The 16,471-nt window shown below is 51.6% G+C and overlaps 1 protein-coding gene across 1 annotated transcript in view; it reads left to right on the plus strand.

Annotated features, from left to right (window-relative positions):
* Nucleotides 1-16,471, plus strand: part of NMNAT2 (nicotinamide nucleotide adenylyltransferase 2) — a 106,143-nt gene extending 89,672 nt beyond the window's left edge. Inside the window, exons 9-11 of the mRNA XM_024551543.3 lie at nt 13,030-13,131; nt 13,236-13,303; nt 13,967-16,471. Of these exons, the coding sequence (XP_024407311.1) occupies nt 13,030-13,131; nt 13,236-13,303; nt 13,967-14,069 (273 nt within the window). The 3' untranslated portion in view covers nt 14,070-16,471. The remainder of the gene's footprint in view (nt 1-13,029; nt 13,132-13,235; nt 13,304-13,966) is intronic.

Consider the following 16,471-nt stretch of genomic DNA (forward strand, 5'->3'; position numbering starts at 1 on the left):
CCGGCCTGTTGTTTTTCTTGTTTTTAATCTATAAAGTCTATAGAGTGTTATCTATAGCATTTAGAGATTTAAAAATATATACAATACAGTCCCTGCCCCTAAGTGCAAGATGTGTACGTAGGAAACGTTTTCGTGCACAGGTATACATATGTCTCTGGAGAGAGAGCGGTCCGTTGGGATCAGACGGAAGATTCTCGTTCTAGTCTAACACAACTCGTGTCAGTTTTTCCCACCTCTTAAACAGGCATCATCTCGGTACCTACCTCGCAGGATTGGGGCAGACTTAAATGCGATTGTCTATGCAAAGCGCCTCGCCCAGCGCGGGACATACCATCCCATACGTCCCATGTTCCTATGTGAATTTACCCTGGCGGACACGTAGGAGCCCACACGGCCATTCCAGGAGAAGGGCACCCACGCTACCATGCTGTGGGGCGACCAGAGGGCAGGGAGAGACTCAGGGAAGCAAATTACACTGCAGGGTCAGTCCTTTCACCTCCAGCCCTCAGTGGCTTCCGGCAGGCGGAACCCTAAACCCCCTTTCAGTTCTGGAACAGGTGGCGCAATTGACTTTTACTTTCCTCTCTACTTCACGAGGCGCTGTGTAAGTAAAAGGGAATGCGGGCAAAGTGCTGTACAAGGTCTCAGCTAAGCTCTTTCAAGACCAGGCAAAGCCGGGCGGTTGTCTGGGGCCTGTCCCCAGGGGAGGCCCGGGCAGTGTTGGGGGGATTAAGGGGCAGCTGGCAGGAGCAGGGAGCCTCTAGGGGCTCCCCTCGAGGGCAGACCAAGGTGCTGTGGAGCCTGAAACTGTCCCAGTTTGGGGTCTGGGAAGCATGGCCAGGCCCTTTGCTCTTCCTGGTTCGCCTGCTGACGGCAGGTCCCCTAATGTCCCCTGCCCTCGTGTCCTCAGACCCGACCTCTGAAGGCCAGAAGACAGCACCGCAGGCCTCTCCGGTTCCAGTGGGTCCCTGGTGCTGAAATGATGCGCCGGTTAGGGCATAAAAATTTGAGAAACCAATAGCTGTTGATTTACTGGGAATGTGAGAGGGATTTACTGGGAGTGAGACCCTCACCTACTGAACTGTGTTCCCACTTGGCTGACCATCCCGGAGACCTGGGGCACCCAGCAAGGCTGCTCCCCGGGGCACGACCGCCCCAGGCCAGCAGGGCCCCGCATCCAGGCCACGGCCCAGGCAGCAGGGCTCTGGGTGAAGGAGATGCTCAGAACTCACTCCAGAGGGCTTTTCCAGGGCCTAGAGCTCTACCTCCCCACCCCCAACCTGGCCAATCGCTCGGTCCTCTGATTCCCCCCGCGGCCAATCTGTGGGGCCCTTAGAACCACGATGTCTGAGGTAGAGGAAAAAAAAAAATCAAAGAGCTGTTTCCTTATATAGTGGGTGTGACTCTCAGCCCACCACACAGGTGTGCCCGAAATGTTACATTTAATTTATTGAAGCCAAATAAAAATTCAACTGCGACCTTTATCCCACAGGGACAGTGGGGAGTTAGTCTTAGTCGTTACTGGTGAGCAGAACCTGAGAGGCCCTTGTTCGCCCTGAAAATGAAGATCAATTCGTGGGTGTCCATACAGTCATCTGTCCTCAGGCCTTCGTGGTCCTTTGAAGTTGGTGGCCCCCTGCTCTGTGCCCACCTGGGTCACAGGTCTCCTGGCTGAGTCTGGAAGCCCAGCGCTGGGCTCCACCCACCTCTGATCACCAGGCCCCATTTTCTTCTGAGGCTTTGCCCCTATATGTGGGTTGGGGGGGCGTGGCAAAACCTCTTCTTTTTATTCTGACGGTATCCCCCCTATTTTCTCTCTCCTCCTCGGGATATCTGCTGAAATCTCTTCAGTTAATTTAAAGCTACTGACTTCAAAACATCTGTTTTCTGCCCTGCAAATTCTTCTCGTAAAAGGTCTGGTTCTCTGCCAGAAATAGGGTAGGGGTTGGGCGAAAAGGGGGTACAGGTGTTACTGGAAAGAGGGCCCACCTAAGGCCAGCGGTAGTGTGTGTGGGGGTACTTGGCTTCATGCAGGAAAGATTTCACAACCCAAGTCCAGGTGACTTTGAGGGCGTGTTTATTGGAGCTGGGGACAGGGAATCAAGGAAGGGCCTGAGAGAGAAGAAGCAGCAGGAGGGAGACTAGGCAGAGCTGCTTCGGCTCACTGAGAAGTCAGAGAAAAGGGGCCTTGGAGACAGCTTCAGGGGGTTAGCCCAGGACCATCTGCCACTGCCCATTGCTCCCCTGGGTGCAAGCCTCATGGGGTCCCTTAGAGTGCAGGAAAGACATGCCTGTGGGGGAAGAAGAGGGGGAAGGGAAAGGTGCAGGCGTGCTCCAGGGAGGGAGAGCGCCTCCTGGGTCCTTCCTCTTGAGGGTTTTAAAGGCCAGGAGTTTAGGGGAGGTCTTAGGGGAGGATCTCAATAGAATATTCATGAGTTTTCCAGGTGTGCCCTTGCAGGGTCCTGGGCTCCACTGGCTGGTCAGCACCAGGGCAGGGGGTCTAAACAGCAACATGCCAGGGGAGGAAAGACCACCTGGGGGCAAGGTCCAGCATCAGTTTGTCACCCATTGCTAGGCACATAGGGCTTTCCGCCCTGGTGACCTTCCATATCTGGCTGTCAATTGCTCGGCCATTGTGGTCAGCTATCTGTCTCAGTTTCCCCATTCCGCTGGCCAAGGAAATGCCCTAGCTTCCTACTAACCTGCCTCACAGGGAGCAGGAAACTATTCCACTGAATTATTCCACGGCCCTTATTCGGGCAAGGTTGGCTCTCAAGGTCTAGAAAAGGAAAGTCTTTCTTTCAAGACAGGGTATAGGGTGAGCCCTTTATATTCTTCTAGAAGGTTCTACCATCCAAGGCTCGCCTGGAAGTGGCCCGTTTTAGGGATTTCAGTTCCTAACCATGAGATTACCAGGGATGAGGTGTGTGAGACCAGCTCCTATCGCAGGTTTCATTCATTCATTCAACTCGTACCGGAACACATTCCTCTTTATCACCTGGTGTCCCAGGTGATACCTGTTGGCCAAGACCTCTGCTCAGTGACTGTGAGCCCAAAGCCTGGAGTCTGCCTGTGACAGCAAGAGAACAAAGCCTCTTGGTGAAGTCCTGGGCCCCGCTTTGTATTCCAGTCTCCTGAGTCTTCTTCAGAGTTGTCAGAAACAAGAAGGCGAGAAGTTCAAACAGGTTGAAGGAGAACCAGAAACCTTTCTACGCTTCTGTCAGGAAAGCTGCAAGGAGGCGTGGAGCAGCTCTGTCGCCACCCCGGCGGGGAGGCAGCTGAGACAGCCTGTTCCACAGCAGGACTGCGAAGGCCTTTCTCTGTCACAAAGTCCCTACTGAATCCATCTTGCTTTGCTTTGGATTCTGAGCCAATGTTCTTTATCCAGAAATCGAATCACACAACTAAAGGAACACTCCCGCCCCCACTCAAACACGTTCCCTGGGCATTGCCTGTCGAGCACGAGGACCCATTAGCCCCGCAGAGAATTCTGACCTCCTCTGACCAATGACATGGCCCTAACCCCTTACATTCCACAGGGAGAAAATTCCACACGTGTTCAGCAAGTTTCTCTCCGGAGAATCCAAAAGAGCTGCTTGTAGGTCCTGGCAGTTGGCATTTTCATTCTTGATTCCTGAGAGAAATCAAGATTCCAGATTCCTTCACTAGCCTTGGAGATAGGACCCAGGCCCCCTAGCCTGTCCCATTTCCAGACCTTTGAGAACTAGTCTCGCCCCAGAGCCCCAATCATTGCTGTCCTCTGCTGCTTCCTGACACCAGGATCTGTGGAAAACCGAGGCCAAAGGCTGACCAGTCAGCCATGGACAGATTTACGAAGCCGGGAGATTTTATAGTCGCCCCCTCCCCTCCCCCCAAATAGCCCCCATTGTCCAAGGACCTCAGGCTGCCAGCTGCCTTGTCCATTATGTTATATGGGAGGCCGCCTGGCAAATAAATTCTGACTTAAGCATCTTCCTTCAATCAGTCTCATAACTAATACTTATTGAGTGCCCAGTATGAACATCAGCACATATTTGCCCTCGAGGCCCTGGCCATCTAAAAATATCTTACACTTTATTGCGCTAGCTCCTCGCGGCCCATGAACGAAAGAAAACACGTGAAGAGTTCAGAAGAGTTCCTGAACCTAGGGCGCGCTCAGTAAATGCTGGCTGCTGATCATTCACCGGTTTTAAACTATTTGTTGAGGAGCTGCCATGTGCCAGCCACTGTTCTAGGGCTGGAGGAACAGCGAAAACGAAGTAGACCAAGCTCCCCTCTGTGCTTTCCAGAGGGGAGACAGACCATAAACGCTTGGATTATTTCCCAGTTAACCCCTAGAACATTCCTGTGAAGTGGGATCTCGATCCCCAGTTACACCTGTGGAAACCAGGGCTCGGATGGAGTGAGACTGGTCCAAGACCACCTCACTATTGAATACCACCGCAGGGCTTTGCAGAAATCTTCAGATCCAGATAAAGCAGACAAGGGAGAGGAACGATACACGTAATTCACAGCCAGCCAGGGAGGAGGCAGCGCTGAGCCGGGCTTTGACTGATGGGCAGGGTTGGGTTAAGTGGGTGGAAAGAGGGGGCTTCGGCGTTTAAGAGAAGGCTGTGCAAGATCCACTGGTGGGAACGCGACCTTTCTGGGAGATGGTTCTGACTGGTTGAAATAAAAGGCTTAGCTTGGACTCTATTTGGGAAGCTTTTGACTTTTCAGCAAGCTGGCAAAATCATGAAGTTTAATGATTACATGTATTAGCCACTCTCAAATAGTATTTACCTTTCAAATGAGCAAGGGTTAATATTTAACCCAAAGAAATGAAAATCTAAAGGGACATTAGGCACCAGAGATGGGCCAAGGAGAAAGGTGTTTTTTCTTTCTCTTTCTCGCTGCCTTTCTCAAAGCCCAGCATTCCACGGGCTGGCTCTCATTGGCTGTAGCCTACATTTTTCCAGCCAACCAGCTGTGGGCTAACTGCTTCCTCCATCCACCAGCTATGGGAAAACAACCAAAGCAAATAAACAGAGGAAAAGCCTGGGGCACTGGCCACTCCAGAAGAAATCCCTGGGCTCCAGGACAAGTGGGGCCAAGACAAACATTTGGTTTTTCAGGCTCAGATGGTTTTCATCAGACAGTCCAGCCGCAGCCAGGAAGCCCGAAGGACACTTCCACCCTGGGGATTCGGTCCCCCGCACCCGTCAGCCTGTGCTGAATTTACAGGCTCCAGGCAAGGAGGCTCGGCAGCTACTGGAGAGATTCTGGTTCTCGTGTGAAAGGCGCTGGTGGCTTGGTTGTCAGGCTGTTGACTGGAGTCTGGAATCCCCTGCCTTCCCACACTCCCAGTCAAATTGGAAATGGGGGCAGGGATGATTTTCTCTGGGAAACCCCCTTGAAGCCTCTTTGCACTAAGAGGCATTCTGGGAATGCATTCCCACCTTCTTGGCTCTGAGTGCACTAGCCTCTGCCAGCCTTCCCTCCAGAGAGGAGCAGGGGCCAGAACCAAGGTGGACAGCTCATTATTCAGACGGGTGGAACAGGTGTCAGAAGGCCATCACCCGTGTGGCTTCTGCTGGACACCCTCTCCCTGCATCTTTTCTAGTCCACTGAGAAGTATGCCAAATAACATACCCCAGGGGGTGATGGAGAGTAATGAACGGAGGATTTAACACATGATATGCCTGGAGAAAAGATAAGAGTTTATTTCCAAACCAAAAAAAGTTGCAAGTCACTGACATGTGAGCCTTAACAATGGATCTAGAAGAGATATTGTTACCAGACAGGGGGCCTGGCCCAGAGCGGGTCTGCCTAAAGCTGGCCGGTAGCATGTGGGTTCTTGACCTTGTGCAGGAAAGATTTCACAGCATGAGCCCAGGTGAGTGTGAGAGTACATTTATTAAAGCTGGGGACAGTGAAACAAGGAAGGGCTTAGGATAGAGGAAGCCACAGGAGAGAGCCTAGGCAGGGCTGCTTTGGCTCACTGAGAAGTCAGAGAAAAGGGGGCCTTGGAGAGAGTTTCCGGGGATCAGCCCTGGACAGGCTGACACTGCCCATCGCTCCTCTGGTTGCAAATCTCCCGAGGACTCTCAGACTTGAGGAGAGGCACACCTGTGGGGGAAGGAAGAGGGAAGGGAAGGTGCAGGCATGCTCCCAGGAGGGGGAGCACATCCTGGGCCCTTCGTCTTAAGGATTTTAAAGGCTGGGAGATTAAGGGAGAATCTCCATAGAATATTCACCAGTTTTCCAGGTGTGCCCTTTCAGGGTCACAGTCCCCACTGATTGGGCAGCTCCAAGACAGGGGGGCCATTAGCCATTGCAGCCTGTCCTGGTATCACCCACCTGGTTTTGCTGCTTTTCTGGGCCTGGAGCTGAAACACAACTGAGGCCTAGATGTTATCTCCAGGGAGGTGGCCTTCCGTATCTGGCTGCAAACTGCTCGGCCGGTTTGTTCAGCCCTCTGTCCCGGCTTCCCCATTCTACTCGCCAAGGAATTTTCCTGGCTTCTTACTATCCGGCCTCAGGGTGGCAGAAAGAGCCTTGCAAAGAGACCAGAGTGGGTTCAAATTCACTTCCTGGCTGTGCAACTTGGACTCGGTACTGCGTCTGTCCAAGTCTCGGTTTTCCCTTCCGTGAGAGGAGAACCGAGGCACATGTCTCGGAGGAGAGTTGACAGTAGGGCTACATGTAATCATGAATAAAGCTCCTGGGATTGTGGCTGGCACATCCAGGTCCCGCAGTGGCTCTTTCTCCCCCTCCTTAATGATGTTCCTTGTTCATCCCTGAATCTCCTCATCTGGAGAAGAAACACAAGCGTGCCCAGGTAGCTCATGTGCTGTACCTTGGGAAGACAGCACTGTTTGGGGGACATGGTTAGGGCTCTGAACCCTAACCCAGGTCTCCGAGTGACCCCGCAGAGGGTCTTGTAGTCACGTTTTCCTGTGTGAGGCAGTGTGAATTGGATTCTGTTGCCAATGCAAGTCGAGGCCTCTGTTTGAAACACGCTAATGGTTTCTCTTTGGAATTGGAACGGAAGCCCTTCTTTATTGTGACCTGGTCCTTGTCTACTTCTCCCACCTCTCTGGGCTCCAGCTCCACCTGTTTTCTTTACCTGAACAGTTCTCACCTCAGGGCCTTTGCGCCCACTGTGGCTTTACTGGGAATGCTCTTCGTCCAGGTATCCCTATGCCTTCTCTTCTTGTCATTTAGGGTTCAGCTTAAAAGTCTTTTTGTTATATGTTGAAGGCTCAGAACAGCCCTTCTAAGATGTGCTACTTTGGCTTGTGGATTATTTTGAAGTGAAGGCAATTAAGACACTGTGGGCTCGCAAGAAACTCTCCCTTAAGAGTATTTAAATTTGGAGCCTGGTCCATAATGAGAGTTATTACCAGAAATAACTATCTAATACCTACCTATAAGTCAGAGCAAACACTTAATTACTGCACATCTACTTTGTTGTCCCATGAATGAACTTCTTCCTCTCTGAGCCCCGAGGCGCCTGACCTCATCCTTAGCTCGGAATGCCATGTACACCTCATCTTACCTTTCTGTCCGGAACCCCTCTTGTATGTGGGGTTCCCGTACGTGAGTATGTAATTCAATTTGGTTACTTTCTCTTATCAATCAATCTGTCTTATGTGGATTTACTTACTAGACCAGCTGGAAGAACTTAGAACGATAGGGGAAAATGTCTTCCTTCCCCACAATAGTCAGCATTGTACTTAGCTCCACCTGATGTTTTCTTATGTGTACACTTATTTGTTCACGAGCTACCCCTACTACAACGTAAGCTCTGTGTTACTAAATGCACCACCTTTTCCAGCCACAGCAGCGCAGTGCCCAGTTCCCCAGACACACTCACTAAGAATTTGTTGAATGAAAGAATGACTAGGCACCTGGGAACAGCTTGGTTGGAGCAGTGCAGCCCATAAGACAGTTTGCCTCCACCACGAGATGTGGCTTATGGGTAAGATGTGGCTTTTGACAGTTGCCCAGAAGACATTAGCCACTGCAGGATATTAGCCACTTAATAGTAACCTGCTATCCTTCATAGCAATGCAGTTGAAATAATCATTTGAGTAATGTCTCTCACTAGTTAGTGACTGATCCAAGAGATAAAGCCACATCTGTCTTGTCCAACCCTCTGTCCCACAGAGGTGCCTGGCTGAGACCACAGGGCATCCTCCCACCCAAAGCATTCCTGAAATCCAGCAGGGCAGGTCTCGAAATTCAGCCTCCTAAAGGGATGATGATGATAACTATACATTCCTTCCAAGAGATTTGCCCCCTGGGTCTCTCCCGAGGCCAAGTTGCTTCTGGCCTCACCATGTCTCACATCTTAACCCTCAGATTTCCCAAATTTGGAGAAGCAGAGTCCACCCCTCCTACCTGCTCTCCCTATCCCCACCTCCACCTCCTGGGGGAGCCTCTGACCAGAAGACGAAGAGATACAGTCAACGCTGTGCTTGGGAGCAGGACGTTGAAGCAGGACCAATGTCACAGTCCCCCACTTCTGGGACATGACCCAGGCCGGAGCTAACATGAGAGGGCCACTGTGTGCTGGGGGCAGGGGAGAAAGGTACCCGGATCCCGCCCACTGCGGCGTGGCAGTGTGAGGTTACATTGGTCTCTACCAGGAGAGGAACCTGTCACTCAGGACAGCGCTGCTGCGTCAACCACTGAGCCACCCACCTCTCCGTCTCCACAGCAAAACCTACAGAGAGCCCTTTATGAAGACACAGGAGGCACTGGACCCCTGGAGTTGAGACAATAGTTCCATCCCAGGGCCAGGCAAACCCCACCCCCATCCCCCACAGACTCCAGGGGCAGGGACAGCCCTAGACCCCAGTGTTTCCTGGGGCACAGGGGGTGACCTCATGTTTGCGGGAATCCCCAGAGGTTCTCATCCCATGGATGACCTCGTCCCAAGCCAAACCAGAATACAGGCAGCTGCCTGAGTGACTTAAAGCAACAACTTCCCCAAGGTGGACACACAGCAGAAGGATTAGGGAGCTTCGTAAGGAGGAAGGCCCCAGCCCGTGGTAGACAAGTTGTATGGAAATCCCTGGGGCGAGGTCTGGGAATCCGTCTTTGTTGTCCTTTCTAAAGTTCCCCAGTGATTCTGCTGACCAATCAGATGGAGTCTGGGAACCTGAAGTCTATCTCTAGGGTCACCTCCTTGGGTCTCCAGAGCTCCCTTGAGGCACAGTGGGCCTCCCTCCATGTCCACAGACAGGGAGGGTTCATGGGCTAACGCCTCAGTCCAGCTGCCAGAGGAAACACAACGCTGCAGGCGTCCACTTATTCAACAGAACCTGTGAGCATCCAGGATGCGCCAGGGCCTTTCTCCCCGGGGACACGGCAGGGAACAACACACGAAAATCCCTGCTCTCGTGGCATTTTTCTATAGAGAAGGCAGAGACGAAACTAAGGTTAAACAAAGAAAATACACATAGGGGTAGGTGGAGATAAGTGCTAGGAGGAAGGTGAAGCACAGAAGAGGGTAGGGGCTGTGGGGGTGGGGAGCACACAGGGACGCAAGTTGCAAGGGCATGGCCAGAAGGTCTCGCTGAGAAGGTGACATTTAAGTGAAGGGCTTTGAACTAAAGAGCGGCATAATTTGGCTTCTATTTTAACATCATCAGCCTGGCTGTTGGAAATAGACTGAAAAGGGCGCGAGAAAAACAGGAAGACGGGAGCAATCCACCTGAGAGATGATGGAGGTGAATTAGTTACCTCTTGCTGCAAAGTTGGTGGCTCGAAGCACACAAATTTCTCCTCTTACATGCTGGAGGCCGGGCGCCCACAGAGGGTGCATCGGGCCAAAGCCAAGTTGTTGGCAGGGCTGTACTCCCTCTGGAGGTTCCGAGGAGAATGTGTTTCCTTGCATTTGCAGCTTGCCTCTGGAGCTGCATGTCCTGCTTTCCTTGGCTCATGGCCCCTTCTTCTATTTTCAGGACCAACAGCGTAGCAACTTCAAACCTTTCTCTGTTCTGTCTCTGCATCCTCTCCTCTCTTCTGTGTTAAATCTCCCTCTGCCTCCCTCTGGTCAGGGCACTTGTTATTGAATTAGGCCCTTCCCCCTAGGGTATTCAGGATAATTTCCTTAAGTTTAATCACATCCGCAGTGTTTCTTTGGCCATATGGTTTACAGTCACACGTTCCAGGGATTAGGACCTGGATATCTTTGGGGGCCATTATCTGACCTGTCACAGGAAGTCTAGACCAGGATAGAAGTGAAGAAATGGTTTAAAAGGAGCCGATTCTTGGGTTTGTTTTGAAATCAGAGTCAATTGGGTTGCCTTGTAGATTGAATGTGGGATGTGAGAGAAAGAGAGGAATCAAGGAGCATGCCAAGGCTTTGGCCTCAGCAACAGTAAGAAGAGTTTCCATTTACTGAAATGAAAGGCTCTAGGGGAAACATTTTCAGGGGGTTGATTGATGAATGTCAGAGGGTTAAAGGGCTCCTGGACATATTGGGGCAAGTCTGTCACCTGTTTCTGGGAAAGGAAAACATCTCGAGCAGCAAGTCTCCATCTGCTTGCCACCCACTGAGCCGCGTGGCGCCGTTATTGATTGGGTGCTCAGATCATTAGTTGCTGAGTGGGAAGCAGCAGGTGCACCGATGTCACCCTAGGGCCATGCACCCCGGCGTCCTGACTGCCACTCTGAGCCATTGTTTCCACGCTTTAAACCAGAATGCTCTCTTTATGTAGCCCCACGATTTCACGCTTCACATCGGAAGCGCCCATCAACTCAGAATCCAGATGAAGGCAGATTCCTCCTCCTTGCGTAGCTTACACCACTACCCTGAGACATCTACCAGGCCAAGCAGCGGAGGGATCTCCTGTATGTCTCCAGTCCCTCCGCTCCCTTTCGTCCCTCTTCCCCTGTCTTCTCTTTCCTGCCTCTGTCTCTACCCTACGAATTCCCCTGGAGTTTTAATTCACTACTTGGATCACTGGTTCTCAAGCTTGGCAGCACATTGTAATCACTTGGGGAGTTTAAAAAAAAAAAAAACTGTTGATGCCAGGGTCCCATTCCCAGAGATTCTGATTGAATTGATCTTGGGTGTGAGCTGCACTTTGGGAATTTTTAAAGCGCCTGAAGCAATTCTCCCGTGCCGCGGAGACTGAGAGCAGGTGTGTTAGGTTACCGCCTGAGCAGGGACTCCTCGGGCAGCATTTTAAAAGCCGTGGCAGGAGGGGCTGGCTCTATCTCCAACTCCCTGCCCTGCCTCTCCCCAGCATTCCTGGTTTATGGGACAAGCGCTCGGGGCCAGGTTATCGGATCTGAGCACCAGCAATCAGAGCGGCCTGTGGTGCAACGCTCTAGTTTTCCAAATGGCACCATCCCGCGGGGGCCCTGATATTCTATACCTGCCTTCAACTTCTCTCCACAGCTTCCCTCCCAGGGCACCTTCCGCCAACTTTTTATTTCAGCAACATCGGAGCTCCAATAGCAACTCAAGCTCCACTTGTACGCAATGGCAGGAGGAGGGTAAAGTGGCTGGAAATGCCCAAGGGCGCGTGTGCGCCGCTCGCACTCGTGCGCATGCACACAAACATAAATCAGAAGTGGAATTCTGCTGGCACAGACATCCTCGGCAGAACCAGCTCCTACAGTGCTCCATAAAATCTGTTTGTGTCACTAGTTTGGAGCATTATGAGGAGAAACCTGTGGCCCTTGCTGCCAGACCAGGTCTTGCTCAATGAGCTGCCCTGCCTGGAAGCAGCCTGCCTCCCTCTCCCGCCCCCTCCATCTGGGATCCTTAATTGGCAAGATTTAAAGAGTACTATGCCCAGGCTAGATCCCAGTCTCTAAGAGCCATCCCTTTCCGCCTCTTTGAAAATGAAAATTGGCACAACTTTGCAGAGAGCAGCTTGGTAATGTGTCTCAAGAGCTTGAAATATGTTCAAGTCATATCCTTTCATCTAATTAGTTTACTTCTTATCCTAGAGAAATCATCAGAGATGGGGCAGAAGATTTATGTATAAAGATCTGCAACCAAGTGTGATGTATCACTGCAAAAAGCCAGAAGTCACAGCACACTTTCTATAAGACAAGATTGGTTGAGCGTGTCATGCTAGATCACAGTATAGCCTGACAATAAAATGCACAGATTACCAAAACGTGACCTTTCCAAACGATTTCAATGACGTGAGAAAATGCTCACAATATAATGTTTGATTAAAAATGCTGGTAAGATTATTTGTTTTTCAGTTTCATCCACATATGGATGGGTACACTCCTTTGTAGAGAGGAAGACACTGGACAGAAATAGACTATGGTTATATTAGTGGTTGCCCCGGGGGGTGTGGTTCTGACTTATTTTTTCTCCTGAGTTTCCCAAGCTTGTATCATATCTGTAATCAGGAAAAAAAAAGGTTACTTTTTTAATGAAAAGGTTTCATTTCCCATTATGGCAGCAAGCTCCTATCAGATGCTGATCTCAGAAGCGCCCCCGCTAAAACCTTTTCCTATCACTTCCTCTGCACACACGAATGCATTACGAGCTCTTCGCTGCCCCTCAGACCCACTGTGGCTTGGATGTGGGTGGGCAGGGGCACGTTCTGGCCCCTCTCAGTAGCCCCCCAGCGGGCTGGGGTTTTCTTTGCTGGCTAATGGGATCTGTGTCACCACGAGGCTGTCCACCAGTGAGGACTATGTCATTCGCATTATTCTTCAGCATTATGAACTCAACAGGAGCCTCAGGAATAGGAGAGGTCTTGCCCAGACATGCAGAAGCACGTTTATTCATTCAGTCTGGAGGTGTTTATCATGCATCTTCTGTGTGCCAGGCGAAGTTCTCACTCGTTCCGCTGACACTGCTGTGAGTTGTTACTTGAAAGAGTTGCCTGGCAGGGCTAAGAAGACACGCGTAGGACTAAAGTGAAGGACAAAGAAGGCAATAAGACTAAAGCTTGGGGTTCTACATGGACGAGAGCTCCACCCTGCTAAGTGGTTGCTGAGTAAGTTGGAGCCGTGATCTCACAAAAGGTGCCCCCCCCACTCTCTCTCTGCGTTCTTCAGATGGAGGTGATTGTTGGGGACTTTGGGATTGTGGTGGTGCCCCGGGACGCAGCTGACACAGACCGAATCATGAATCACTCCTCAATACTCCGCAAATACAAAGTGAGTTCTCCCTCTCCCAGCTGGTGTAGCTCTGTGGTGTGGCCCTTCTCGGAGAAGCCTGGGGGGGGAGGGCCAACAACCTACTCTCTCTGCTCTGTCCCCAGAACAACATCCTGGTGGTGAAGGATGACATCAATCACCCCATGTCTGTTGTCAGCTCAACCAAGAGCAGGTACGTTTGGCCCATCACAGGAGTGGAGAATGGGAAGCAGCCCAGACCAAGCCTAGAGCAAAACTGTGCAGCAGCCGAAGTGCATCACCAGAGCCCTTTTGTACCCACTGGTGCCTTTCCTCCGAAGCCACCCAGGCTTGAGAGAAGGGCTTCAGGGAAGGGCACCTTCTTCTCTATCAGGCTCCTGGAGCAAAGAAAGGAAATGCTGAATCCTAGGAACCCCAACGAGCCTCATCTTCACTAGGCCACGGTGCAGAGAAGCACAAAGGAATGAAATAAGAAAGCTAACATTAAAATGCATACTGTGTGCTCGGGCTGTTCTAAGTGCTTTTCATAGTGAATCATTTAAGCTTCATAATAACTAAGATAGTTATTACCCTCATTTTCTAGAAGAGAAAACTGAAGACCAAATGGGCTTAAATAGCTTGCCCAAAGTCCCTCAGCTAGGAAGTGGCAGAGCCAGGATGAAAGGGAGTCACCAGGATGGGGGAGGGCTGGTGGGGGAAAGAGGGAGCTTCCTGCTAGGGATTCTACTCACTTGCCTAAGCAAAGGCTGGTGACAGGGTGTGGGGTAAGCCTTTGCCCTGTAGAGAGGGGGCAGACCAGTCCTCCTGCCTGGCCTCAGGAAGGCTGTTTGCCTGATTACCATCTCTTCTCCTCCAGGCTGGCCCTGCAGCATGGGGACGGCCACGTCGTGGACTACCTGTCCCAGCCGGTCATCGACTACATTCTCAAGAGCCAGCTGTACATCAACGCCTCGGGCTAGCGGCTGCATAGCCCTCCGCTCCACTCTCCCCTTGTCCTCCGCCAACACACTGGCCCCTCCAGTCTCTGTCAGTCCCCTGTTTCTCTCCTGCCTCTGTTTCTCCAGCTCCTCATCTTGACTGTTCTCCTCCTCAAACCCCCGCAGTGTGGGGACCCGCAGAGAACCACGGCGTCCCTTATTCCACAGTCATCTTTGGACAAACTTTCCTCTAGTCTCGGGTTGGGGGTGGGTGAGGGAATAGGGGTGGGACTTGGGGGGAAGTGCAGTCCTTGGAGATGTGCTGGTGTCCATCTCCCAGCATGCTCTAGGGAGTGGCTCTGGTGCCCATCCTCCCAGCATGCTCTGGGGAGGCGGCTCTGGCTCTCGCCTTCCCAGCATGCCCTTTACCACAAAGGGCTATTTTTTTTTCTTTTCTGTTTTTTGTTTGTTTCGTTTGATTTTGATTGTTGTTGTTCACGCCTCAGAGAACTTGGATGGAATCAGTGTCCACAGTTCTTTACGTCTGTAGCCTCGATGCAGTCCTGTGGGGTCACCTCCCCGTGATAGGGTACCGTGACGAGCCTCTGCACAGCAAGTGCGGGAGGGCCACAGCCAGTGAAGAAGGCCAAGCCACCCCCGCTTTCCCTCCACCTTCCACCCTCCTACCTTCTTGCCCCCCCTCCCTCCATCAGCAGCAGCAGCAGTCTGGGGTTGAGTGTGAGACTTTCAAGTTCTGAAACTGGGGAGGCAAGTCTGGGAACAGCAGGGTTTCTTAGAAGAATTTGAGTCCATTTCCTTAGTTTCAGAAGACCCTTTTCTGAGGCTCTGGGCCTAGGCTCCCACAGAGCCAGCCCATCCCCATTTCCTGGTGGCATCTGTCCCGTTACTTCTTTGGGCTGTGACTGATGGCAGAGTGTAGGTTTCCTGCCAGCCAGGCATTTCCAGGGATCCTTCGCATCACCGTCGAAGCCGGTGGAGGCCACACTTAGCTACATTCCTGCATTTGAGAGGAATCCCATGTGCAAGACCAAGTCCTGATAATGCTGCCGTTTCTGAAGTCAAACATGCCAGGGATTCGCTCATCCCTAGAGATCTTTGCTAGCTGCAGTTATTTGCTGCCTGTTTGGTTGGGACTGGTCTGTGTCATAAGGTGAGTCCAGGAGGACGTAGGAGAGAGCAATTTGTTGCCCTGATGGAAACTGATGACCCCCAGCCACTGGAGCTGCGGTGACACAGGCAGTGCCCTCGTGAGGTCCCTTCTTTCCCGAGAAGCAGGACCTGGGCCTGGTTTCGGAGGCTGGTCTTATCTCCTGCTGGGCCCGCAGCCCCCGCCACTACTGGAGGAGGTCTGCCTGGCAGAGGAGTGGGTTCCCAGAATAGAGATTGCGAGGGACATCAAGAGCCACTGCCGTTTCACCCCTTTTCTCCCTAATTTCCCACCTTCCTCCACTGCCCCTGGAAACAGTATTGACAGATTCCGTTCTAGCTGTTCAGGGCCCATGCGTGTCCTACTTGGAGAGCCAGAAGGAAATTATTCTCTCATGCTCTGTGTCTCACCCAGCCTCTGGCTCGTGGGTTTCCAGGTGTCTTTGAGGAATGGTCCCTGAGCAGCAGGACAATTTTATCAAAATCTAGTACCAGCTAAGGCCCAGGAGGGGTTGGGTGAGATCTAATACCAGGAACAACAGTCTTCACCGCACACTTCACATCTGCCACATCTTTCGGTAACCCCTGGAAGGAACAGGGTCAGCAAAAGAGCACAGGAAGAGTAGCACCCAGGGGGGTGCTATTCTGCTTGGATTATGGAAATAATCTGCAGAGGAAGGAAGGACGATTCTATTCTCGGGTCTCAGTGTTTGGCTAAGGATCACGGATTCATAAATGAAAAGAACTTTAGAGGTTAGTTGATTGAACATTCCCTTTTAAAAGATGAGGGAGCAGAGAGCCCCTGAATTAAATGGCTGGTCCCAAGTCACAGCAAGTTTGGAGCTCAGCAAAAGGATATTGTTTCCCTGACCCTTAGTATCACATCCCACGGCCTCTGCTCCTCTGGTTCCCGTGATATGGACCAGGTAATATGTGGTTTCTACTCATCTCGGCTTTACCTGGCTTCTTGCTCTTAAAGTATGTCTGACCCAGGTGCCTCCTGTATATGGCTTTGTCTATGGCAGTCCAGGGGGCGAATGTGATGGTGAGGAAGGCTGGAGCTAGGTTTCCCTTAGAAGCCAAGAAATCTCAGCATCTTGGAAGAAATCCTAGAAAGTGACTCTCTAAATCCAAGAAAGGATTGCTTTGTGGAAGGCTAAGAAAGACCCGGAATTCTCGAGAAGAGACTAGTGTTGGAGGCAGAAAGACACAAGAGCCTTTGTCTGGGCAAAGAAACAAAGGAACACCAGGCGCTGGATTCCGGGGGGGGGGGGGGG

The sequence above is a fragment of the Desmodus rotundus genome, chromosome 12, assembly GCF_022682495.2.
Source record: "Desmodus rotundus isolate HL8 chromosome 12, HLdesRot8A.1, whole genome shotgun sequence".
NCBI classification, from domain to species: Eukaryota; Metazoa; Chordata; class Mammalia; order Chiroptera; family Phyllostomidae; genus Desmodus; species Desmodus rotundus.